General features: G+C 38.7%; 1 protein-coding gene across 1 annotated transcript in view; it reads right to left on the minus strand.

The window, feature by feature from the left end:
• LOC124153533 overlaps positions 1-27,326 on the minus strand; it is a 937,775-nt gene that overhangs the window by 24,289 nt on the left and 886,160 nt on the right. Inside the window, exon 4 of the mRNA XM_046526794.1 lies at positions 20,165-20,226. Coding sequence (XP_046382750.1) covers positions 20,165-20,226 — 62 coding nt within the window. The remainder of the gene's footprint in view (positions 1-20,164; positions 20,227-27,326) is intronic.

A 27,326-nucleotide genomic window follows, 5' to 3' on the forward strand; every position in this document is an offset into this window, starting at 1 on the left:
AGTTGGTATTCAGACGACTCAGAATGTTACCCATTAGAGTCACTACCACTAGAGAGCCAAGAAATCAATATCTCTATCTTACACAATGCCGAACTTTGACTAAGTTCTTGAAGACAGTTAAGTGGAACTATTAACTACGATATATGTAGCATTTACAGTACATTACCATCCTCGGGTAGCAGAATTGTTAAATACTGGAAAAAAATCTTCACTTTTACCAAAACCTGCTTTCTAGACCTTCTGTGCCTTCATACATTATACGCTGTCATATCATTTACGACACAATGACAACAAGAGCACAACTCGACATTCTGTGGGTTTAACGAACATCATCTAAACAACGCCGCGGAAAACTACGAATCAACATCAGAGAATGGGTTAGTTTATCGGTCCGTACAGGGGTTTCCCCCTCAGCCTACCCCTTATACCTTATTAATCCCGCCTTTACCATCCTAAACACTTATCCCTCAGATGACTATAAAAGCTCAGTTGCAACCATCCTCCCATAAAGATAGCTAAAATGAATCATGACATTACTATTACACGAGTAGAGATAGGCAAGGGTCAAGACCTCTTTGTAAGTAGCTTTCTTAATCTAACTCCCTATAGCGAGAATGGTCATTTGAAACGGGTGCGAGAGAGGGGCGTCAGGTAAGCTGCGACGCTTAGGGATTAGTTGGCACAGCCGGGAAACGACCTCGATGGATGCTAATGAAAAACGCGTGGGCTCCCGAAGAAGACGTTTTGCAACGTAACGAGGTGGCGGTAATAGCGCCGCTTTAACGACCGGACGGGATACTTACGTTGGTCGAGAAGTGAACTCGGTCCTCCGACAGGGTCACCAACTTGATTAGGGAATGTAATATGCGTCAAGGGAAAGGGTTTGTCCACATAAATGTTGGCTACATTGCCCTATACTGGTATATGCTAGCTAATTAGTTATTCATGGAGGAAGGTCGACGACTGAGGCCAAACCCACCATTTTGAAACTGAGCTGTAGTTAAAGAGCTAGGTAGCAAGGGTAAATTACGTTGGAAAAAACTGAAGAAAGAATGAATATAAACTCCAATTGTCTGATCAAAGCGAAAGGCACAGACCGGAGTTTTCACATGAATACGAGGGAAAATCACAAATGCGAATAATCAATCCAAATATATATTTTCATACAAATTTTCAACGATTCATTTCTTTACTTTAATGTATTCTTCCCCAAAAATTAGCGAAGAGTCATATATATTTTGTACTTCGGAACGGCTTGCAACATGATGCAATGCGTCGTATAACGGGCGGAGTGGTGTGTGGACGACGCACAAGATACGGTGCACGGGGAATTCCAATTGGACTGTAATCACTAAAGCTACCGATATTTGAACTCCGACCCTTCAGATGAAGAAAAAGCACTCCGTCCACCCAATTAAAGAGATTGCAGGCAGCGTTTTTGTAGCAGTTAATGGAGGGGATACAGTGGCAGTGAAAGACATTTCCGATCACACTAAAACAATGAAATAGCGAAATAATGCGCAAGACATCCGTCGCAAAAAAGTAAATATCAAATGATTCATACTTGGATTGCCACTTTGCCATACTTGGATTGCTTAAACCACGTTATAAAATTATGATTTATTGAAAATTAAAGTGAATCCTGGACTTCACTGCGTACATGAATGTGCCTTTGCAGGACAAAAACAGTCAAATGGACAAATAGGATTTCATAAAAAGAGTTTTATCTCATTGAACGTAATAAATTTAGGATTTATGCTTAGGAGTGTTCGTGAATTAAAAATAGTTCCATTACGTTCCTTCCAAAAAAGCGAACTCACTGAACAGGAGCAGAGGAAATCGGACTACGTGAGCGAAATAGCTACATCTAGCTATGTTGAAAATTTGGCATCTATCCTACGGCGTTCTTTGCTTAGATGTAGAGATTTGGGTGAACTTTAATATGCGCACTTCATGTATGTACAACTCCAAAGGACAAAGTTTATCCGGAATTTATTATTTTAATCATCTGCTAGGGTTTACAAATGAAGGCAAACACGGAGGAAGTGTGACTATGATATGAGATTTCCGCTCTAAAATATTACATCTGAAGCAACATCATTAAAATGCGCCGCAATATTTACGGCGAGGGAAAGAGTTGGCCTGAAATATTTTTTATATTGCATAACGGTCATAAAGGTGACATAAAAAACTCACCCTAGTCAAATAAGCTCTGGAACGACACAATTTTGTGGAGAAAGCACAAAATTTAATACCATTTTACGGAAGATGAAGTGCGTGTGAAAAAACTACTCCAGGCATTTATTACAGGAAAACGCTTATGTATTCCAATTCACGCTTTGTATGGAGAAGCCCTAAAAACGAAAGAATGGTAAACACGTGGAATTGGAGAGCGATTTCAATGAAATGACAAAAAGTGGAACATTATTATTTTCAAATTTAAATACGAGAATAACAGCAATAGTATTTCTACTCGTTTTTATTATTTTTCCTTGTGGTATCTGTGGTAAATACTTTGATTGCTTGAAAAATAAACTAATGAGAAAGTTTTAAGTGAGTTATTCCGCAAAAAGTTTTGAAAAATAATAAATGATTAAAAATGCGCGAAAACATTCCATTAAATCTTCAAAAAAATATGTAATAAAAAATTAATCTAATTTTTTAACAAAAAATAGTTGTTTCAACTGCTAATGGCGTAGAAATAAACGACGATATGGACCGCTTACTGGTGAATATTATAAAATAGCAGTCCTTCACTTTTTAAAACCAATTGTTCAACAGTTAATTTCTTAACTTTAATATTTTAAAACTATTTAATGAGACAACCAGCTTCAAAACGGCATCATATTTGCATTTTATTCATCATTTTATGATGGAGAAGTACCTTCTCATGAATCAAACTACATCAACTTTTAGGCGATATGGACCTTGAAATACACAGAGCTTGAAAACAAAACAAAAGACATGAATTTCAAGCCGTTAACTTTGACAGTGAGTTGTGATTGCACGTGTTAGGTCTCACCAAAATGACAGGAGAAATCCCACCCTGTCGAATAGTTCGCGCAATAAACGAACCAGAAAGATTTTTTTCCACTCTGAAATCTTCACAAAAAGAGGGAAAGAGTTGAATTGACAAAAAAATGTGACAAGAAAGCCGCAAAGGAAGTATGCGAGGAGGAAGTTTTAAAAGAAGAAAGGAGAGAGGAGAAGGCGGCAAAAGTTTCGTCGGAAGAGCAGCCAAAAGGCAGAAAGAAAAGCGGGCGTGAAGAATTAAAGAAGCAGTGTAAGAGAGGGGGACGAGGATGCGCTAGGACAGGGAGCAAGTGATACAGAGAGGGAGGGAGGCGTCGTTGGACAACAGCGGGAAACAGACTGTCTGGGGAAGGGAAGCAGACGAAAGCGCTTAAGGGAAGGAGATGGCTTCGCCAGTGAATTATTAAATGCGCCCGAGACTTCACTTTTCTTGAGAGACTTTTCACGGTATCAAAAAACTGTATTCCTTGTTTATGAACATCAACCTAGCGGCAGATTAATATATCACTTATATTTTCGATAAATTGACCATAGAAATTTGTGTCCGAATGCACCATAAAAACGTGAGTCCCTGAAAGATGGCCATCAGTATTCATGATGGATAAAACATTTGGAATTTACGAGCAAAATATTAATGACGGTAAACTATATAAGTTACGATTTAAACTTTTCGATTAGGAACCAGAATATATTCTTTTCCATATGAGCGCTTCAAAGTAAACTAATAGAATTATTATTATTAGGAAAACATAATAATTTAATGGTATTATCACAATGAGTAGTCATTTTCCTAAAGCCAAATAATCAAAAATAGGTATAGATGCAATACTCAGCCAATTATTTTACTCTACAGAACATTGGGGGGTACTAAAAGGCATGGCATAGATTTTAAACAATGGCACAAAATTTAGAGTTGGAGGACAAATGAGGCAAGTATAGAAATTATAAAACAGGAAAGGCAAAATAATCCTCATCATAGGATGAGAAGGTTAAGGATGGGAAATGGCTTCACCAATGAATAATTAAAGAAGGAGACTTTTCTTGAGATGCTTCTCACAATTACAAAAAACTATATTCCTTGTTATTGATCATCTCCCACGCTGCAGATTACTGTATCACTTCATTTTCGATTAACTGACAGTGAGGTCTGTTATTTTGTCAAAGTTATTTATATTTATTTTTTATGGCATTCCCAAACCACCGAATACAGCTCATACAAGCCATTTCATATCGGGGTATTCAACACATTTTAACAATTACACATACACGAACAATATGCCCTGGATAGGGGAATTCTACCCGGATGGGACTCGCACCTGCGACCTCTTGTTTGGCAAGACTTTACCCCGCCGCCACCGATGCCGGAAATACTGAGAGAGTAAGAGGAAGTAAATAAACGAAAATTAATGTACTAAAACAAGCATTTTAGCAATCCAAAAAGGAAGTTAGATTGAATAATTATCGATATATTAAATGAGCACATCATAAATCGTGAAGCTGCATTAATTTTGGGCGATTACTCGTCAGCAATTAAGTCATGGTATAGATAGCAGTCCTGTTGAATTAATTTAATCAATGCAATCTGAGGATATCATTGTCATCGTTGGAAAATAGTGGCCTTCATACCACATGACCAATATCAAAGCAATCACAAGAGAGTAGCAAACTCAGACATGAAGCCATAAGAGTCAAGTAAATCAATATCTGAAATTTCCGCAGACAAAGGAATTGTTCTGCTCAACTCATGTGAATAAATAATTAACTTACAGGGGAAACATCAAAGACCAGAGTTATCGTTGCCAGGATGCGGTTGGCGCTTGACTCCACTTTCAATGATCCAGCTTTAACACATCAAACAACCCCTTACATTCAGAAGGTAGAGGAAGAGAAGTTTTTCCCGATGACATATCTCAGAATAAGGAACGTTACAATCAATTATACGATGTCAATATTCTGCTGCGAATTTTTAAAGCACACCTGGCGACGAATCATATTGGCAAAATTCAAACATCTCACATACAAGCACTTTAATAGATCTCTTAAATTTTCATTCGGTAGGAAAATTACTGTTGAAAGCATTCTTTACAACAAAAAATATTAAGATATAAAAAAGAAGGGAATTTTTCAAAAGAGCCACAATTTAGGTCAAAGTATTTTACTGAGTCTACCTAGACAATCAAAAATATGTAAGAAATGTAAGCCATTGCTCCGAGATTACATCCTCATAACGTTATATCCAGGGTAATAGACATGCATGGATGCATGATCATACGTAGACATGAATTTGTTCCAAGAGATCGGTGACGTATCTACGATGACTATCTTCGTAAAATTAATACCATTATCATAGCTGTGTGATTCCAAGAGATCAATAAATAGCGTCATCTATCACATTTTAAGCTGATATAGATAAGGGTTCATTTCGAGTATTTATTCGAAAAGTTCATATCTGATAAATCATCGAATAACGACAGGGGATAAAATTCTTGCAACACCACTAATACTTATACGATAACGAGAAAGATTAATGAAAATTAGTAAAAACCAAAGAGTAAATTTCATATTAATCAACTCATGTGTTTAGTCTTCAAGGTTACATAAACCTACATCTCAATCAAACACTTTTTATGAGCAAATTCAGTGAATTTACATTCGTATTCACAATTAATTCAGATTTATAAAATATGATGCCTCACAGTTTACTAGAAAAAAACTATGTTTACTTGGTTTCGCTAAATAATGTCAAAATAATTATATAACCGTTGACTATAAAATGCTTCACACTCACTGATACAGAATGCTGATAAGGTAAAGAAATTTTCATCGAACCCTATAAAAAGACAATTATTCTTGAGATGGTGTTCAGTGTTTTTTTAACACTTTTAATGCGGTCATCAAAGCGGATGTGTAAACAAACCTGCATCAAAGTAATCATATCGATGAGTACCTTGAGACGATAAAAAAGGGGGTTATTCTACGCATGTAAATGGAATGGGAAGGGGGACACGCCATGGTTATGGTGTCGTGAATGGCGGTCGACGGCATGAGGCAGTAAAAAATTGGGAAGAAAGATGGCGAGAGGGGACTTCGATAAAAAAAAAGAAGTAATAATCGTGGGGGAAGAGGAGAGTCGGTTTTTATGGCGGATAGAGTGTCGAGGCGGGAGGAAAAGACGGGAGATCGAGAAACGATCAATCGACGGAATAAATGCGTCGAGACACTCGCGTCAGGGAATTTTATACGCCCTTACGCGCCGACAACCAACGATCCGATATTCGGCCGAGCCAATCAGCGGACTGGCAAGAGATGGCGTGCGTTATATATGAGCGAATTTGTATTCGCTGAGCTCGTTTTTCCACCCGCGTACTGGACTGTATAAACTTTTTTTTTCTTCGCGTCACTTTGTGACAGTCTGTAATGACAACAGCAATCAATTTCACGAGCAGATATTTATGAAAGCACGCGAATCCAGTCCCAACTGAATCGGCGAACGATTTGTAAATTGTTAATTTTTGTGAAGCAAAAATATGGAACAAATGAGTGAAAAAAATTGAAAATAATAAAAATTATGCAACGAATAATAAAAAATGTGCAGCCATATTGTCCAATATTGGAATATTTGACTTGAGTAAGATTGGTATGTTGTTACGGAGAGAAATTTCAAGCTATTTTACGCCTTCTCAGATGAGCTAAGATTGCAGCGTAAATATTGACTGTAAGAGGAAATATACGGTATTTAACACTGACAGGACTCTGCTACCATCACCCGACTATCTTATAATCTTAATGAAATGCATATCACATCGATTAGATGCAATTCCATTTCACTCACCATTAAAGGATAATATAGAATAGCCAAATAAGAAGTGACTTTAAACGAAATATTTTATAGAAAAATAATATGTGAATCATCATGAAGTAAAATCATCATAATTTCTCTGTGATGAAGTTATTCACGCCTATCACTGCGAGAACAATACAGTCACGATTTATTTCATGAGGTTGGAATCATGAGTAGTATTCTGTTTGCCTTATGGTAACTACTAAAGTTGATATTCTCCGCACTACTCGAATACAAGCACAAAGAAATTCAAAATTGTATACTTTGATGAATTATCTATGAGATACAGTATTTATATTTTAATCAGGTGACATGAAAGTTTCTTTATTTAAGTTTTCCGAGATTTGATAGTGATAGATACTTTTTTAAATCCATATCCATTAAAAACTGAGAGCTCAGCTAGGAAAATGTCTGCTTTCTCGCGAATAAACTTTGTCATACGGCCTGCGAGCCATAAGCGACACACAAAATGAACATGACGGGAATGTAATCAAACTTCAATAACATCTTTCCAAACTATTCAAGCGAGGGAAAACATTTGATGAACTCTTTATTTTGTTCTCACTTATTTCCGTGAGAACAAGTTGGAGATACTATTTGCGAAGTGACAGGGTAAAGTTCCAAATAAAGAGTAAAACTGTTGGTACCTTATTTGCACTCCGAAAACTCTTAAATGACATTCTCGTCAAAACGCGACACGAGAAGGGAAGTAATATAGCCTTTTTTCGCTAACGGAAAGATTAGACTTAAGATACAGCGGATGCAGGGGTGAAAAAATAATTCGGAAATGTTTGCATGAGACATGAGTTAGTTTTCAATGCAGGCAAACGATTATTTCGCTTTTTCCTATGCCAGAGGCAAAATTACCCGTGATATTTTATCTTTCTGAAACTAATTAACGATGAAATTTTATAGTACCTTTCAAAACAAAATTAACTAATTACATTGGAAGTGGTACAGGCTTTGGTCTTCTAACACTTTAAAAACAGAACTCCCCCTAATATAATGGAAAATATGAACTCTAACCAAAATCAGAATTTTTATTAACTTTAATTCACTACTGAAATAATATCATACATATATTTCATACTGAAAAAATCATGCTCTAAATTATTTAGAAATGACATAAATTTCAGCTCGCCAGCTTTCCACCATAATTAATAATAATATTTTTTGTTTCAGATAATAAAAATGAGAACATAAAAATATTTTCAGAGCAGGATATCTTCAATTCCTTTAATTTGCAGAGTTATTATAATTTTATTTTTTAATTATATTTTCTTCCTTTACTTTTAGACTTGAGTGGTACATGTAAGCACTAAATACTGCATGCAATAAGCGAAACGTGGTATCATCGTAGAATTCTGGAATGAATGGTGTGGATTATACACCATTATTAAAAAAAAGAAACTTGTAAAAACGAATAAGGGAAGCAAAATTAATCTCCCATTATAATCTTCCCTAAGGATCTAAACGTGCAGACAAAAGAGAGATTATCGTAGTTTGGCGCAGCTATTCCAACAGCCTTATTAAAAAAGTAAGAAAGGCGACTATAGGAAGATAGCTAATGCAGAAACTAATTATCCAAAAATGCATCAACCAGAATCAACAACCAAATAAACATCCCAAAACATCCCCGGCAACTGCACCGTGTGGCAACAATGACTGATAGCGAGCGCACTTAAAGAGTAAAAAAAAGCCAACTTCCAAGAGACAGTGCACTGCTCTCCGCTCTCATTATTCCATGTATACATACACCCACTTCTTGCCGGCTTCCCCAAACTTCACTCCTCGAATATTTTCCTCAACGGAAAAAATGAATAAAAAACGAAAACAACTCACAGCGCGCTCGCTTCAGCCCGTGAACACGTGACGCCACGGGTGTCATTACGTCTCGCGACGTCTCAACTCGAAAACAACAAGGGGATGAAGGGGAAGGCACTGTGACGGCATCTAGAGCACTTGGCGCACAGCAGGAGGAGGAAGAAACAGTGGAGAAGGTAAAGGGAGAGGGGAAAAGTAGAACGAAAAATAATAATAACTCGCTCGCAGTTCCACTCTTCTATTTATCTCACCGCGGCACTACTGCTGGCAATAACGAAGATATCAGCTAGAGTAGCGGTTCCCAATTGGTGGTACGCGTACCCCTTCATGGTACGCAACGAACCGCTCGGGGGTACGTCGAAAATAATCGGTAATGGCGGACGCCAGGAACTATGCATCTCTTAAACAGGGAATATCTATACATATTATACGGAATATTTAACCCATTGTAACCCAATGTTGCACTTTAGCAACATCAAAAATGTATAAATTTTCTGTTCTATTTAAGATATATCTAAGCTACGCATAATTTTTTTGTGTAAACTGTAATAACGACATGTTTAGCTCCAACGATAATTGTGATTGAGTGCAAAATTTTCAATTTTTCAAAACGAAAAATCTTGAAATTAGATATCTCCCAGATGCAGCTCTGGGTTAGAACGGGTCAAAACAAAGTTTCTATTTATGCAATTATTTATAGCTAAAATTGTCACCTACCCGAGGTGAAATTATGTAATGAAATGTGTACGTAACATTTTTGGGGGTACAATATTAGTAACATTCCTATAGAGGGTAGGGGAGGAAAAACAGGTGGGGAACAGCAGAGCTGGAGGATAGGAGCGTGGATGGCAACAGAAGAGGAACGTTGGAGGTGAGGTAAAATCCTTGCAAGTCGATAGCCGGGTATACTTTGGCGCACGGCGTGCAGCCTATATAGCGGGGGCTCCAAGATTCCTTCCCGCCGACGACGACGAAGACTATGGTATCGTCTTCCTCGAGAGTTCCTTCAGTTATATGCATCCATATCTCTGCCTCCTTCTCAACTCCATATCATATGCGCGGCGGATGCAGGATCAAGGGACTGCAACTTGGGGAATGTGACTTGGAAACTTATCAGGGAAAAATGTATGTATATATCAGCCTCCACGGTGCGCGAATGCAAGCGACTGTAATGGCGACGCGAATGCGCAGATGTTTACTGGCGGGAGGCTGCAGGCGATATGAGCTCGCACAGATGGCACTGAGTTGCTTTCGATTCAAGCCGCATATTTTTCAATAAACTGAGAATAACGCTTCCAGAGTTCCGTAAGCCATTTCCTTCTCTCTCTTGCTCAATCAACTTTAATTAATCCAACAAAAAAACTCTCCCCGTGTTAAAAAATAGTAGAATATCACTTGGTTATAACGTCATTTAAGGGACCACAAAATTAATTACGCTATATCAGAGCGACACTACAAAAAGGTTGTTTAACTAAGTGATCAATTTTACATAACAAATAAATAGTTAAGGTTTTTCATGAAATAATTTAATGATTTTTGGTGTAAATACAGCTAAATGTATGAGCAATTGCGTTCTACTATTAACATTTTATGTAAAAAGCCATCAAAATGAATTTTTTTGCTACGACTACAGTATTATGTTTATGTGAAAGCACAATACATTATTTTAGTGAAAATTCAAAACTTAAAAGCACTTTTAAATGAAGTCCTACTTCTGAAAGAAATCTGTAATTTTCTTTTTGAGAGTTGGTTTGATGGTAGAGAGTTTGATGGTTGGAATTTTATAAATAACAGTTAATATAAAAATATTACCGGTAGCTACACCCGCAAATTTTTATTTAAATTAAGCATTATTAGTTGAATGTATTATAAATGCGTCAGAAAAATAACTGATAATATGCTTTAGCAGCTAGAAAAAAAAGCAATTTGGTAAAAATATATTGTTCACTATTTTATCGGAAGTTCTAGACATTTTCTTGGCTTAAATAGGTATTCAATCCATTTCATGCAATTGGGGGTAATCGAGCTTATCATAAAAAAATATTATAAAAAATAGGCTTATGAATATTTATTTTGTGTTTTCATTTTTGACTTTATGTTTTAAATAAAAGAAAAAGCATGTAGCAGCAATTTTTTTAAGCAGTCATATTTAAGTACCGCTTGTGGGGAGAAAAAAAAGAGTGAAAGTAAATTTAAGCAAATTCATTTCATTACTTTTACAGCCGCAGACAGCGCTAATGTCCTCTTCGTAAGAGAAAATATGAAAGATAAAGGCATTAAAGAGGTTGTATTGGGGCATTTTACATCCACCAAAGGACTGAGAGTGGGTGGAGGGCGCGCTAACGTGTATGACCATACTCGTAAGAGTGCGTGCTCACGAAAATGAAGTACGGGGAAGGAAGAGGAGAGAGGATAAGCGTTGCACGGGCGGAAATACGGAGAGAGTTAAAGGTGCTGCACACCGCATGCGATGCAAAGCGAAAGGGATATTCATGCTACGTGTCCTGAAATCTAAGAAACGGATATCCTACAGTTTATTCGCAAAATTGCGGGTCACGCGAACGTACTTGCTCTAGTTGCTGTTTAGAGCTGGATAGGTTAGTTTTTACGGTTATTTGTACATCATACTACACCTTCATTAGGTAATTTTTAATATTTTATTGCTTAGCATTCTTTGTACGATCGCATTCAAAAGGACGAACGATTATCCACAGCATAAATCGGCATCATAGCTAGTGAACACTATAGTTTTATTTGAGTCACGATTCTGACCTAAATATAGAATTGATGGTGAAAATAACCTTTTTGGTGCAACATTCAACGAGGCAAGTGCGTGATGATGATGCTATATGATAATAATATACGTAATATTAAGCACGAAAAAATGCATCAAGTTTTCGCTTCGATTTCCTTAATTTAATTTCATATCTCTTCAGCTTCTCGAAGCCGGCATCAAAATTGTTCGATAAACTCTTTAAGGTAAGCCGATTATATTTATGCGCAAATACGCGCAGAGCACATGCCTACTGAGAGGGCCTGTCTCTAGCTTAGCATCGCTTCGTGTCGGCCTTAAAATCGTTTGTGGGAGGGACTGAACAACGGTCATCATCTGGCGCCAGTCAATACTGGACGAGGCAACATTCCGCTGCGAGAACACATTTGGCGGATGCTCAGCCCGGAGGTGGGGGCAGGAACTGAGGGGAGGGGGTGGAGATACCGGCCACCCCCTGGGGCGGAGGGAAGGGGAGAGACGGCAATTGCGAGGGGGCGGGAGAAAAAGCGAGGATTTGCGGAAGTCGCTCGTATTTTTTTCTTACACATTCAATTGTTTTTTTTTAAATTTGAAGTGCACTTCATAAAAAACAGCAAGAGTGTAGTGAGACGTTACGAGCAATATACATGCGAGCACACGATGCGTGAGCGTACATTGGCGGGAGGAGGAATTAGTAAAAAGCAGCTCCAAGATTGTCGAAGCAGGGCATTAAAATCTCGAGCGGGAGACGCTAACGACCATGTTAGGGACCGCGTCGCCCGTGGAGGGATCACTATTGGCTCGTGTTGATGCGCTCGGGATGCTAGGGAAACGTAAAAGCGGAAATTACAGCTGGAGTGAGCTTAGGCGATGACTATTCGGTTGTGCAGTGCGCAAATGGTAGCTTGGAGTGCATCGTGTAAAGTTCACTGAAGGGAGAGATACGGAATTTTTACGACCAGGTTTTCCTGTTGTACTAGTACTGCAAAAGCAATATTATTTCCTTCTTGGAACTAATGATTAAAAATTAATGTTCTGTTACTTCTCCGTAAGACAAAAGTTAAATAATTGATAACTGGCCGTTACACAATTCAATTTCGATTATAATTTGAATATATTTGTTTAAGTTTCTATTTAGAACTAAGCGGTTGAAATTCGTTATGTAATTTTACACCAATATATACAATAACTCAAGGAATTAAAGTAAAATCTATATTTATGTAGAAGAAAATGTCTGTTTGTCTGTCCGCTATGAGTTTCCATACGGATGCGCCGGTATTGGGACTTAAGTTAGTACATAGGTGCATCTCATGCTATCAATCCGCGTAGTGCTACTTTTGGTCGCGTCCTCTGCGTCGTTTTCTCATTACCGTTTGTTACGTCACGTCACATAACTTCTGTGGCTGGGCATCCTGCCGGATAGGCACGCCTCTTGACACGCTCAAAGAAAAAAAACATGAAAATTCTGTCTCGTGACCACGAGTTCCAAGTTTCCCATTTCTCTGCGTACTATTCTCTCCGAGCAACTACGGGTGGCCTGCTAGCGTATTAATACTACGCCCAAACTCCAGCTAATAGTGGTGGTGCAATAACAGGTAGTATCATATGTATCGTCTGACGAACATTAGATGACTTACCCGAAGCTAATCCTGAAATCATATAAAGAATCAGAGATTAGGAATTAGACCAGCAAGGGTAGCGAGCGTACTAAAACGTCAGTAACATAATAGTGCTTCTCTCAACGCCATTCACCGATGCCATTAAAAATTAAAATGCCATATCGGCTGATAAAACACGCGCGTATGGATTAAAATTTATTTATTACTTTAACCATGAAATTGAGCTAAAATAAATGATCGCATTGTTTTTTTCAAGGGATAGGTAGCAAAATACATTCTTTAATGATGAATTTGGAACAATATTTATAGGAGTTAAGCAAAAGAGCAAAGGAACAGACACAGGTGACTTTTATGCTAAAAACTGTGTTAAATTATATTAAAATTTTTCAAGTACTCATATAGATAAGCAGTTCCCAAGTAGGTAGATGAAAACTAGTCTCTTTCGCTATTTCCGCTATCACCTACAGGGAAACGGAGAGTCAAACTACTTGAATAACAGGGGACGAGGGGTTCGTAATACTTGAACAATTCTGCTTCCTCGACAATTACAGTGAATTCCGATGTCAAATTGGTACTATCTCAAAGAAATCGCGACACTACTTCTAGTTTACGGAGGCAGCTCGTTAAGAAGAACGTATTTGATTTGCAACCCAAAAGACGGATTCATCACTCAACCATTTCAGAATCAGCGGAAACGCTTGTTTGGCTAACCAGGTCAAATATGAAAGGTAACTTGACTCACGGGATGAGGAAATCCGCCCAGAATAAGGAAAACACCAAGAATTTGAGACAGGGATTTTCCCTTCGTAAGTCAGTCGCCTTGAATGCAAAGACGTTCAGTCAAAGAAAAGTAAATCGAAACCCTTCCCACGACAGACTTCATAACATAATGGATTCTATTTTCTACTCAAAATCTACAAATGCATTATTAAGTGTGCGATGGCAAAACATATTTCAATGACTAAAGATGCACGTGTACTGATGTTTGGTTTTGTTGAAAGCTTTTATTCATTTTAAGAACCTGTCTTGTTTTCTAAAGAAATAAAAGTTTATACTCTTCATGTATATTGTAACTACGATTGCCCATCATACGATCATAGATAGTATAATTGCGATTCCTGAAACAATGAAAATATTCTAATATTAAGGAAGTTAAATGAGCAAATACTCAATTTCAATATAACAATCACATCAAATGATGAATTTAGATATAGCTTGTGAAGTATTCTGGCTGCAGACACTAGGCCGGAGAATAGTGACCAATCATTTCAAATAAAAAATCATGTATTTGCGGTATAACCGCAAATACTGAAACATCCAATCACGGTCTCCATGAGAAAACATTCAAGACAGACGGGTATGCGAAATATTGGAAAAGTACTCGAAATAGATACATAGGAAAGATTTATGCATTCAAAAAGATGAGGAGACATCAAACGATATAAAAAATAGATATTCTTGGGAGATAGAAGTTTTGTCGATGAAGAAAGCTTTAGGAAATTCTCGGATCCTTTGAGGAAAATTCCTGAAGTCTTTAAGTTTCCACGAGAAGATTTTGTATGTTGTTTGTCAAGTTAAAGAACGTAAAGCTTCCTCGAAATTACGAGAACAAAATATGATATTTCTTAAAAGAAATGGCAATGTGTCACCAAAGATTTCAGTCTGGCAGAATCAAAACTCAACCAAAGGGCAGGAAAAGTTCAAGCCTGCAACAACAAAACAGTCGCTGTAAATCGTCCTTATTTCTGCCAAAGGGCGCGCACATTTGTAAAGATCTTAGGTAGGAGGGTTGGTAAAGACTTCTTCGGGTAAAGATTCATGCATCATAATAATGATTTTCGGAAAAACACGAATTGACTGACAAAAAAAGTAGATGTACACATCCATGTAATGGGAATGATAAAGGTATAATTATGGTGAGTATATAGTAGAATTATTAGAAAAGCTTCAGTGATTTACATAAATGTCTTGGTATTATCTATAAAAAGCTAACACAAGTAAAACTGAGTATCCATCAATGTGATATTGTTACGACACAGTGTTAATAAAACCCAAAAAAACAATTACCATTAATTGCTTTTATTGCATTTAATTTTTTAAATGTTTTACTTCATAAAATACTTGCATGCCTCATTATGGACGAAAGGTGTGATAAATTTTTGAACGTAAATGGAAAATAATTTTTTCCCATTTTCATAGAAATTAATACTCCACAGAACATTATTTGCCATCTAAGGCGACACTATAAGCGTATTAAGGAATACAATGGCTGCCTAAAAATATTACGTCAACTATGGAGTTTATAAGCTTAAAAAAAAACTCACGATAACAGAACAGACTGATAATAGAATTTATCTGTCGGGTAATGATATTAAATTAGGCGCAAGATAGTTTCGCAACTCCAGAAACACAAACCTCGGCGCGCCATCATCGTCATAAACAATTCCGACCGTGCGGGAAGAATCGTAAGCCGAGTATAAGTACCTACTTCTCCACGATGGAGTTTGCCCGTTACTCCACAAGGCGTCCGCCTCCACGCGAGTGCCTCGGTAATCGCCAGAACTGCTTCCAGCCGCGATGACTCCCATTCTCATCGCATTCCCATTGTCGCGAAAACTCCGCCACGCGGAAATCTTCGCCCGGAAAGTTCCCCGACTGAATGGTGCTAGCGTTCGGCGACTGCGGAAGTAAAGATACCGTGATGTGTGCATGCATCGACGTGAGCGGCCAACTGAATGCGCGACCTGGAAGGCGATGATAGCTGTAGCAGAGTGTACGTATGTATATAGTTTGCGAGCCGATGAAATCCCCCGAACAACTGGGGCGGGTGCACGAGGAAATCTGAAGGCCCCCCCAACTGATCCCCGCCAAGTAGCGGAATAATAGATTGCCTGAGCCGGGATGAATATCCCTTACAAAATAGAACAAAAGAGGAGGAGAGCTTCCGAACGGGTCGCTCCCTTCAGCAGCGCCCGGGACACGTAAGCGGCGCGATCGCGAAATACGCACCTGCCCCGGGATGAAGTGGGTGGGGGAATGTTTTAGTTTAAATGCACCGTGGGTGCAACAAAGGTGATGTCGGAAGGTGAGTGTGTACGTATACAGAGGGGTTAGGAGGAGAAGGGGTACAATGAGGGTCCGAGGGACGGCGCGCGTGTGAATGAATAGGGAGAGTTTCCGTGGAGACGGGGCCGAAAGGGTTTCAAGGGGATCGAGAGAAAGGAAGGGGATTAGGGAGACGTGTATGCGATGCCGAGGATGCTGGTCCTGCCATCGGACGGAGGATTTAACCGAACGCACGGCCGTCTTCTTTTTCGCAAGAGGCCAGCGCTGCTCGCGGAGGGCCCTGGCACGATAGCAAGGGTCTCCTGTCGTTTGGGGGCCGTGGTGTAGCCACGGGGAGGTTATAACTCCCCCTTGAGCCTTAATTACTTTATTTTATATATATCATATACTTTATTTTGATATATACTCGTACAAAATTACCTTTCTTGAGTCCAAAAAATCACGTTTTCAACATAAAAAAATCCCAAATTTTCCGGAATCCCAATTTCCCTGGGGTGTGTTCCATACACTCCGGAAGGGCCCCAAAATCTCCAGTAAACACCCTCCCCATTTCATCCTGGCTACGCTACTGTTCGGGTTGGTGTGGTGGCTAGTGTTAGCTTCCCACCCCGTGGGCCCAGGTTAAAGTTCTGGCGGAAGCAGAGATTTTTCGGAGATTGCCAAATCCCTATTTGAGAGCTTTGTGTAGGATAATTCAAGCACAGCACTCCGTCCGTCATATGGGACGTTAAGCCGTGATCCCCTGTGCGCCAGTCGTTAATGGTAGGCGAATGCCGACGTCAGATTTTTCTCCACGCTTTCTTCTCTGCCCTTACCTAGTGCGCAAATGACCCGAGTTTTCGGTTGACTTCTCACATTACCTACCTATGTATACTGTCGCTTAGGGTGGCAAAGTTTTCATAGTGACCGGCCACTCAAAATTGAACAGAATTTCACCCTCTCACTTCCACGTACCGACATAAAAACCGATTGGCCACCTTCATCTATAGAATCCCTTCCTATACACCTTCATCTATAGAATTACTTATTCACATATTTTTGTGATTCCCCGATGGAGATTTTTAAATACTCATTCAGGCTTCATTTTTTGTAAGAAGCAGTTTAATTAGAATTAGCCATTTAACTATCATAGCTAAATAATAAAAGAAGCTACCTCTTCGTTAAAAATTTAAATATCACTTATTTCCAGACTTGGATGACAAAAATGTGAACAAGATGGCTTATTTATATCATAAGATCTTACGATATTTCATTATAAAAACTATAATTAATCCTTTTGAGTTTGAAATTAGGGAATGAAGGGCTCATAACAACCAAAAAAATTACATGCCATTACAAAGGTAGGTAAGAGATCATTGTTATTGAAATCGATTATATTAGAAAATTAATTAATGTTGTGAGATCGCTAGTTTACTCGCTAATATAATTAAATAACAATACTGTTAGGAAAAGAATGGCATGGATAGACTAATTAGTAAGTTGCATTCGTTATGTGACCTTGACACACTTTGATGCACGGCTTGACTACCGAAGGAATAAAGGAAAAAACACGGGCAAGTCTATTTACAGAATTGGAGCGAAAAAAAACGTAAATCGTTTGGAATAGTAAAAATACTGTAAAAAAAGAAACATTGGAAATGTGTTGAACCAACGTTGGTTCAACACAACGACCTCCTTAGATATTTGCACACGCTCTACTTTGCCTCCATTTTTTAACCAGATTTTCCCTTCTTCAAAACATCTCCCCATTTCCCTAAGCGCAACAGCCGCACAGCATTCTCTCTCTCGGCCGGCATAATTAATTCTCGTCCTCTAAAATCCTCCGTGGCGCCCTTAGGCTTGCGGTTAACACCTTCACTTGCGGTCAGCCGCAAAATGCTTGGACGCTCTACGTTTCATTAGTGCCGCCGCGCAAACTTGAACTGTTTTACACGTGCGCCGCGGGCCGAAAGAAGAAAACGTCCAGACAGTTACGTCCAAAATGCGCGTTACTAGGTTTAAGCAAAGTAACATTACCACCGATCTTAATTGAGTCCCCACCCGTAATTACTGGAGTTTGTTTTTGCGGCTGGGACTTTTTCTCCTCAAGTAATTGCGCCCGCATGCACCCAAATAGAGAGATTATTTCTCCAAAAGGCTTACTAAGCGAAATGAGTGAAGATCAACTCAATTTTGAGATCCGGATTTCCAAATTTTACTCAGGGCATAGGAATGACGAAATTTATACATTTTACAAGCTATTGTTGTTAGAAGTATCCATATATTTTTTATAATAAACCTTGCAATTTTCCATATTTATTCCTGGAAACGAGTATTCGTGGATAATAGTATAAAAATAGCAAATATGTATTCCAATATGGAAAAATTCCACTCCATCACGATTGAATCATCGGATTTCACTCTTAATAAACCGATATTAATAGTGAAAATCCCACGAAGACAGTATGAATGATGAAATTTATTTTGAGATTTCATTTAAAATTGACGAGGAAAAAGATGATTCAAAATATTATGGCAGTAATAAACAATTCAGAAAAATATTTCACAGTATACCAAAAATAATTGCTTTTAACGTAATGAACGAATACACCTTTTATTTTCATAGCTTTTTTCCATACTGTCATAACATATTTAGATTATGGGCATATTCGCATACCTCATTAAATTAAATATTACTTCATCACCTCTTTTGTAAAAATATTACATTAAACGGCGATATATATACATATATATAGTATTTACTTTAACCATAAAAAAGTCACAGATTATAAATAGCCTGTGAAAATGACAGCAGTATGATTACATGTTGCGCCATTACGGTATATGGCTTACTAAAAGGTATTACGTTATTATAAAACAAACTTTTGCAGCTTATTTATTCCGCATCGGCGGACAATAAAATATTTCCATTAATGGATAATATTGATTTCAAATAATTACTGCAACATACAGCGAGCATTAATTAAAAAAAATTAATTATATATTTCAAGTTTTTTTTATTAGGCGAGAGCTTCTGCTGCATGAAACGTTGAGATCCACATTTCACTCTCTCAATCACCTTTCTTAGGAAAAATTTGAACTACTCGCAGCGGCAAAAAATATTATCTTAGGAGTTAATACAATACTGTCTAACGAACTAAATAATTTTGAAAATATACCGACATTTGTTTCTCAGCTTAATAAATCTATTTCACAGCGAACAAAATTTGAAATAATTTTTCTTCGGAGTCAAACTGTGAAGCGGGTGTGAATTCAACTTTCTGAGTTTTCGAAGAGCTACACGGGGGCGAGAAGTACTAGCATCTCTCCAAAATATTACCGAACTCGTTAATGGATGCGCGAACTTCTCACTGCCGAGATATTACCTAAACGAGGTCAATTTTAATGACCTGTCATCTACATGCGAAGGATAGGCTTATTTATAAGTATTTATGCGTCTCAGTGGATTTTGTCGGCATAGTAATGTTTTATTCCCAGTTGATTTCTTATACTCCGTAGAATATTTCAGAACTCGCGAGTAAAACATGAAATTAGAAATGAGGGAAGAGGAACTAGGCCAAAAATTACGACCATTTCTCTCACAGCACAGTCGCCAGATTTTTTTTTAAATGATGAAACGACCTTATAAGGAGCCAAAACGGGAATCGTTTCGTATACAAAAAATATTGAAACGCAAAATAATTCTAGACTGCACCTGCCAACTATACACAATGAACTGACGAAATTCATAGGGCTATCAGACACAGCTAAGACTTAGGTTCCCAAGGGCAGTCAATAATACGTTTATTTTTAAAATAGAACAAAATTCGAAAAATTAACTGAATTATTTGTGACAAGGTGTAATATCCCTAGTGAAATATAAAATTATTAAATATATATTATTAATTATAAATAAGATATGTGTAAAAATTATGCGTGTACAATAGGTTGAAGGGGTAGAGAGGTATCTTTAAGCAGCTACATAATATATTTTTGTCATTTACTTAAAAAATAATATTCATGGAAGAGTAGAAAATAAGAGTCACTCACAATGTTCATCTGCTGAGCTTGGATCTCCTTATAAACCTCCACAATTTGCATCAAAGCCGAGCCTGAAAAGAAAGAAATGGAGATTAATCGACAAGAAAAGGGAGAGAAAGTTAGTATAATTCTTAACTCAATTAAACACCTACAGAAACATAAGACATTGTACAATAATCATTTTATTACGGTTATACCTCCTACAATATCAATGTAAATATACATGACCCTAGGAAATATGTATAACATTATAGCGAGATAATATTCGGTTCCAATATAGAATGAGTAAACATTCAATCTGGTAGAAATGACTATTTAATAACGGGATGGATTCAACGCAAAAGAACGCCACTAGGAATCACTAACTTATTTTTTTCGGCGAAATAATTATTGATCGTAGTTTGTGATTACGTCACTAGATATCACAAAAAATGTTCGATAAATTATATAAAGTTTTTGAAAACAAGATTGCAAGTTACCGAGTGTTTGATGTCAATTCAAATAACCCACCTGTTTTTTTTACGACCCATTGAGTAGCTTGAATTGATATACAAAACGAAATTCGTTAAAAGAATACTGTCTCAAATTTCTGTCATACATTAAATCATGTCTAGAATACGGTTTTAATGAATCAAATTCCGTTTCCAAGATGGATTAATTTGATTTCGAGGAGGTAACATCTGTCACGATGGAAAAGCTCAGCAAATAAAATTCACGGAAAAGCAAATACAATGCATTCATGCAGCCTCTTCTTCCCACCAGAAAATTTCGTTCACGCCAAGACGCAGGGAGCTGGGGAAAAATAACCTCGACACACCAGGTCATCCACTTTATATTAATTCCCAATTGGAAGCCAAGACGGTGCCGCTTAATAACATTTCATTGCTCAGTGGGCGGCAAGGAGACTCGTGAGACGTGAACTCCGGAGACGAAAGCGGTCTTGAGAGTTTTAATGAAAGCCACTTGCTCCTCGGCTTGGGAGGAATACGGCGAAGAGGATAGGGAACAGGAGCAGGAGTAGTGGAGCGACCTGGGAAGGTAGATGGTGAAAAAAGCAGAGCAAAATAAGGCGAGAAAGAGAAAGCACGGTGATTCCCTCCTCCATAATCTCGCTAATTTTTCTGTTCCCGATGCAAAAGGGTACAACTCATGCCGGAAGTGCATTTGAGGCAAGAAGGAGTGGGAGGGGGAGTGTGTGAAGGAAAAGGCGAGAGAGTTTTTAATTAAAAACTAGGGAAGGGAAGTGAGGGTGGGTTTGCATTTTAGGGTTGACGCGAGATGCCGTGGCGGCGGCAAGTCAAGCGGAGTGCGTGAGTAATTGGGGTGAAGGCTTGAAAATGAATGGCTTCTTAATCGCTTTAAAACGAGGATGAAATTGGAGGGGCTCGAGCGGGGTTTTTTAGACCGGCTAACACGTCGAGGATGCGTCAAATGGGCTGGGAAATTAAAAAGAGACAAACGTGCGCAAGCGAACTATGGGATCGGAGTATATATCCCTAAAGGAGTAAAAAGAGAAGTTTTCAGAGTGAGGAATTTATGGAATGAAGGCGAAAAAGACTGTTAAAACTGAATTTGCGATCGGAAGCTTCGCGATTCTGAACTACGGTCGCAAAACTGAAACCCAAAGTCTGTCACGACAAAAGATACGAAATAAAGTTGTTGGTTGAAGATGTTTGATCGCAATAAAGTAATGATATTTTGATTTATTACGTACGTTATTAGGGCAGTATAGGAAATCATGCTGAAAAAGACAGATGAGATTAAAAGTTAGTGGTGCAAATAGTAAAATGTAGAATCGACGGTTCCAACCGACGGGAACTCTCACCGAAAAGGCAAGATCGCAATGAAATCCGTCGTCTTATAAATCTTAACGTTCCAAGAAGAATCTTGATGCAGGGAAACCTATGCCAAGTTCTTCCATAATATGGGTTTTCCTTTATTCTCTTTTTCATTTTAAATGATTTTAGGTACTTCTGCTCCTACATTCGCCATTCCGCAATCATTCGAAATCGCAATGCCTTCCCTTTCATCAACTTTGGTCACCTTTTCAGGCAAATAATGGAAATATTCATATTTATTTAAGGCTTTACCACAATTACATATCCCTTTCCTTGAAATTTTATCAAAACTTTTCCTGATATTCAAAATAATTTATCTTTCCTCAGCTAAACTCCCACCAATTATCAGGACGAGGCCCCTTCTTTGATTTACAGATGCCCTCTTACCGGAACTTCATCACCTTACCCATACATATCTAATCGCATTTTCATGATCTCGTTGGTTAGCGTATTTGATCCATGCCGAATAAGTAAAAAGGAGTTCACTGCGCATAATATAAAGAAACAAGGAGTGGTATAAATTTTGAAGAATATCGATTTTAAGGAATAAATAAATTCTCTCTCGGAAGACCTACCTGGTAAACGAAACGTCTGGATTCAATTTCAGATCCTCGGTTTTTCCACTAACTTGGAGTCGCTAACCGTTTATTCTTTGCACCAGCGCTGTTTTTTCTATTTCAGGGGCTCTTTATGAATACTACTATGCAACTAATGTCACATTGAGTTTTTTGTTCCATTATTGCTGAAGCTTCAAAAAGTTTAGAGAAATAATTTACTCCCCGCATGTCATACTACTTCCTCAAATATTTTCATTACTCTGTTTCCACAAAGAAGTTTTAGTATTTCTACAATTTTGAGGGTCGCACCCCCAACCATTCACTCCTATTCACCCCATTCACCTTAACTGGCCTCTGAAATTTCCATCATCTCCCCTCGCGAAAAACTCATTTATTTTTTTCTCACCCACGTATGTCTGCCACGCCCCTTTTCACCCTGAAGGGAGATTTCTCCCCCCTCTCTTCCCGCAAATACCTCCCTCCATCCACATTGTCATCGTGCATGATAAGATTAAAGGAGGTAAGGGAGGGGACAGCTTTCCCCAGTAAACCTGGAGTGAGTTTTGCGATCATACCTTATCGGTGATGGATTGTTCAGGGAGAACTTTTTTCTCCCGCACCCTTTGGCCCTTGACACGAGGAGAAGGGCGATGGAGGGGGATGGGGGAATAGGGCTAGCGGCGAAGCAGAAGTTTCGTGCGTAGTTATGACGAAAATTTTTTTCCTCAATTTTCCGAGACTAATAGTGCAGGCTTGATAAATGGGCTCTTGTAGGAGAGTTATCAACTTATTTTCACGTGCACGACTGCGGGGATAGTAGCATCCTGAGTGCTTTCCACGGAAATATACGGATTATGCGGATGATATACGAGGCCATGGAGATGGAGGACGCAGCTGCAATATTTACATGGAAAACTGACTCAAGGGTGTTGGATCGAGGTTTAAAACTGGGCCGATCAAATTCCAATGATCATTCCCTTCCAGGAGAAGCAGATTTTAGAGCTTAAATAGTTGGTTTCATCTCCAACGTAAACCTTGGGTCAAATGCATGAATAAATTTTGCATTGCGACCGATGACGAGAAAATTACGATTAATGATGGCGTAACGCTAAGAAAGTTTTTTTTTTACGGCAAAAATAATCGGAATAGCGTGATAAAGGTAATTTCTGAGCATTATCCCGTCATAAAAGCCAACTAAAGCATCGATGGATATAATCAAACAAAGATAGCAATACATGTAATTTATATCGACAGAATTGAATTATTAGTCGATAATCTTGAAGAAACCCTAGATATTTCATAAATAGACTTAAGGAAAAGTTGCCACAACTTGGGTTCTCAATTCTTGCAACGAAGACAAAAACATTCATCTACATGTAACCAAATGAGTTTCCAAATACATTTTCACAGCTAAATAATCGATTTAACATGTTTAAAGTAATTTAACAGCACCCCAATGGAACAGAAAAGAAATTATCTCGAGAAAACCTGTGCTCCAAATTCTAGGATCCTCGAAGAAACGATGAAAACAAATTGAAACTCAAGAAAATTGAAGATTAAATCCATTTCTTTAAAGAAAACGAAGTGCTTTTGAAAAAAGACCAAGAGGTTGGGAGGCTTAACCACGTGGACACCTTCAGACGAGATCTTTTGTGCTTCCCCTTCCGCGCCAAAAAATTGACGGCAAAGGGCAATGAAACGAGAGAAAGAATATAAGTGGGCACGCAGTGAAGTTTCAAGTCTTGGACATTTTTTCTCGAAACGAATTTTGGTAAGAAAAAAAATGGCTCATCGGGTAGAGGGGAAAGGGTGGCGTTTGAGGACCTTGAAGGGAGGCTGGCACGGAATTGGAAAAGGGGGCGGAATATGGGGGGGGGGGGGGGTGAGATATCCGAACGAGAAAAAGAACACGGAGTATAAGGGGCTGGAACGGAGAAGCGGGGGAGACAGAGCAAAGTTTACCTCGCCTTCGATACCAATCCCCAAGTTCCTGCCACGACCAAACGCGAGCCATATCTGATAAAAACTTCCGGCGAGCCGCTTCCTTCAATTGTTATCCCGAACCCGCCGAGTGAAGGCCTCCGTAATCCTTAGGGCGGTGGTTTTTAATCCTAGCGGGAAAAATAAGCAAGCGGTGAGAATTTTTCTTCGGCTGGACTTCCGAACGGTCTCGGCGTGCGATAGCGGGGCGACGTTGATCAATCGGAGGACAAACGCTGGACAAACATTGCCCTGCACTTCGCTCTATTTTCGTGTTTCGGCGAGTGCACCGCGAAATCCACAAAGAATGCAGGAGACCGTTACTGAGCTTGAGTCCCTTCGGCGGCGAACTCGAAAAGGCGGAATTTGGTACAGCAGACTTAGATTTGATTATCAAGATGGAACTTTTCTACATCACTCTTTTTTTTGAAGTCAGAGAAATGAATTTTTGATTTACTAAGCTACTGCTTCAAGTAAAATTCGATCCGTTTAAATAAGTTAACATTTTGAAGAAGTTTAAAATGCAATATCAATGACGGCTAATTACGTGTACCTATCACGTCCAACCGAAGATTTAGAACAGATAAATACGTAAGTAAATTAGAGTGATTTTTACATTTCTTATTGCATTAAATTTAATTCCATTAAGAGTTACAATCTTTAATTTGTCGGCGGAGTGGTCATTTTTAAATCAGGTTGAAACCAATGAGATTGTATTGTCAAAATATTGCATCGATAATAAAAAATTCTACTATCGACAATATTACGACTATATGGACAAAATTGAATTATTAATCCATTATCTTGAATAAACCTCAGATATTTCATGAATAGACTTAAGGAAAAGTTGCCACAACTTTGGTTCTCTATTCTTGTGACAAAAACAAAAATAATCATCTTCATATAGCCAAATGAGTTTACAAATAATTAAACTTTTGTATTTTTTTGAGCGGTACCACTCCAGCTTCATTTTTTGCGTCAGAAAACTAAATGCCTATCAGCCAAAGAACAAAATTGATGAGCAGTTGGTCCACAAAACTTATTTTGCCCCTCCACCAAAGGGAAAAAAAGAGACCGTTTAGGGTATCGGGTTGGTGTGGTTGCTAGAGTGCTGGCTTCCCACCCGGTGGGCCCGGGTTCAAATCCCGGCAGCGGCAGAGAATTTTCAGAGACTGCCCGATCCCTGCTTGAGTGTTGTGTGGAGGACATTTCAAGCGCAACACTCCGTCCGTCGGATGGGACGTTAAGCTGTGGTCCCCTTGGCGCCTTTCGTTAAGAGCAGGCTAATGCCGACGCCAGGTTTCTCTCCACCCTTCCTTACCTACCCCTTCCCTCATGGCGCAAATGACCTCAGCTGTCGGTCGCCTCCTCCAAATACTATACTAAGAGACCGTTTACTTTCAAAAACGCTATTATTCCCCCACCCCTTCGCTCACTCCACGCTTCTAACTCCTGCTTAGCCTCCTTCCAAAAATCGAGCCAATCGTATTTCTTTATCCCGTGCCTCCCCTTACCTTATCCCCCCCCCCCCCCTCATCTTGATTCCGATCACCATCTTACACCTCCATCTTTTCCCTCCATCCTCGCCTCTTCCTCTCCCCATTCTGTCCCTCTTTTCCCGTCCCGAAAATCCCAATCTCAATCCGAATCCTTGCCCCTCTCCTCTTTTCTTCCTCAATCCCACGGATTCGGACCCCTACCTTCTTTTATTTCAAAAACCCGAAGCGTTCTCTTCCACCCTCGTGGCCCGTCGGTGCCTCGTGTCGAACATTCGCCCTCTTCCCATCCTCCCTCACTCGAACAGCCATCACACTGCGATGCCGCTGCCCTCTGCCTTCATAAACCCGAACCCTCACCACATTTTCTCCGGCGAAATCGGCGATGCAACGTAGAACACACTCATCTCTAATTCCCCACATTCTTCCTTTACAATAGCCAGAACCTTCACTTCCATTAATCTCGTTATATGATTATGGAATGTTTGAGGTTTTCAATTTCAATCCTCGGGAATATGAAATGATTGTGATATGTCCATGAGACGGTTACCATGGGACAAAAATAGAGAATTTGCTCCGGCCGAGAATGTGGAAATAGCATTCAAGGAATATTTTATTCGTAATGAAGGCCCAAATGAATTATAACAGATAATTCCCTCCTTTTTATCCTGCGGTGAGGGTACTCCTAAAATCAGGATGAACTTATACTTTTGACACGCATGGAAGTGTTCCAGGCATTCCCGGTGGATTGTGTCGCTGAAGGTCTCCTTGAGTCCCACTCTCAGGTCAGTTGATCCACCTCCTCCAATTCCTGCTTCTCCATCCATCTCCTCATTCATTTCAGTCATTCAGTTCATCATTTTCCTTGCACTTTTCTGTTTCTAATTGCACAAGAACCATAACAATTTCATTTAAAATTGAAACACTTTAAGTCGCTATGTACACCCTTAGTAAACTTCCTTTGTATTCAATGGAAACATAATTATTAAAATAAAATCAAAAGCAAAATTCATCGAACATTGATGTATGCAACTTCCAACTATCAGAAAATAATAGTGCAAAAAGCTTTATTTAACACTAGAACCGCGGACTTTTTCGTATACCTAGAACCGCGGAGGGGGTCATTTTGACCCCTCGTCTTTTCTTGCCATATTTTTAGTATTTTGGGTTTCTTTTGGATACTGCACTATGTGAAATGAATTATCTGAGATTTACAATGAAATTTGAATGATATGTGGGCGGTATAAGCGCTAGATAGGCTACCCGCCTTGCACAAATAATGCGTTTTTCACATTTTTAC

Source organism: Ischnura elegans, chromosome 1 (genome assembly GCF_921293095.1).
Source record: "Ischnura elegans chromosome 1, ioIscEleg1.1, whole genome shotgun sequence".
NCBI lineage: Eukaryota > Metazoa > Arthropoda > Insecta > Odonata > Coenagrionidae > Ischnura > Ischnura elegans.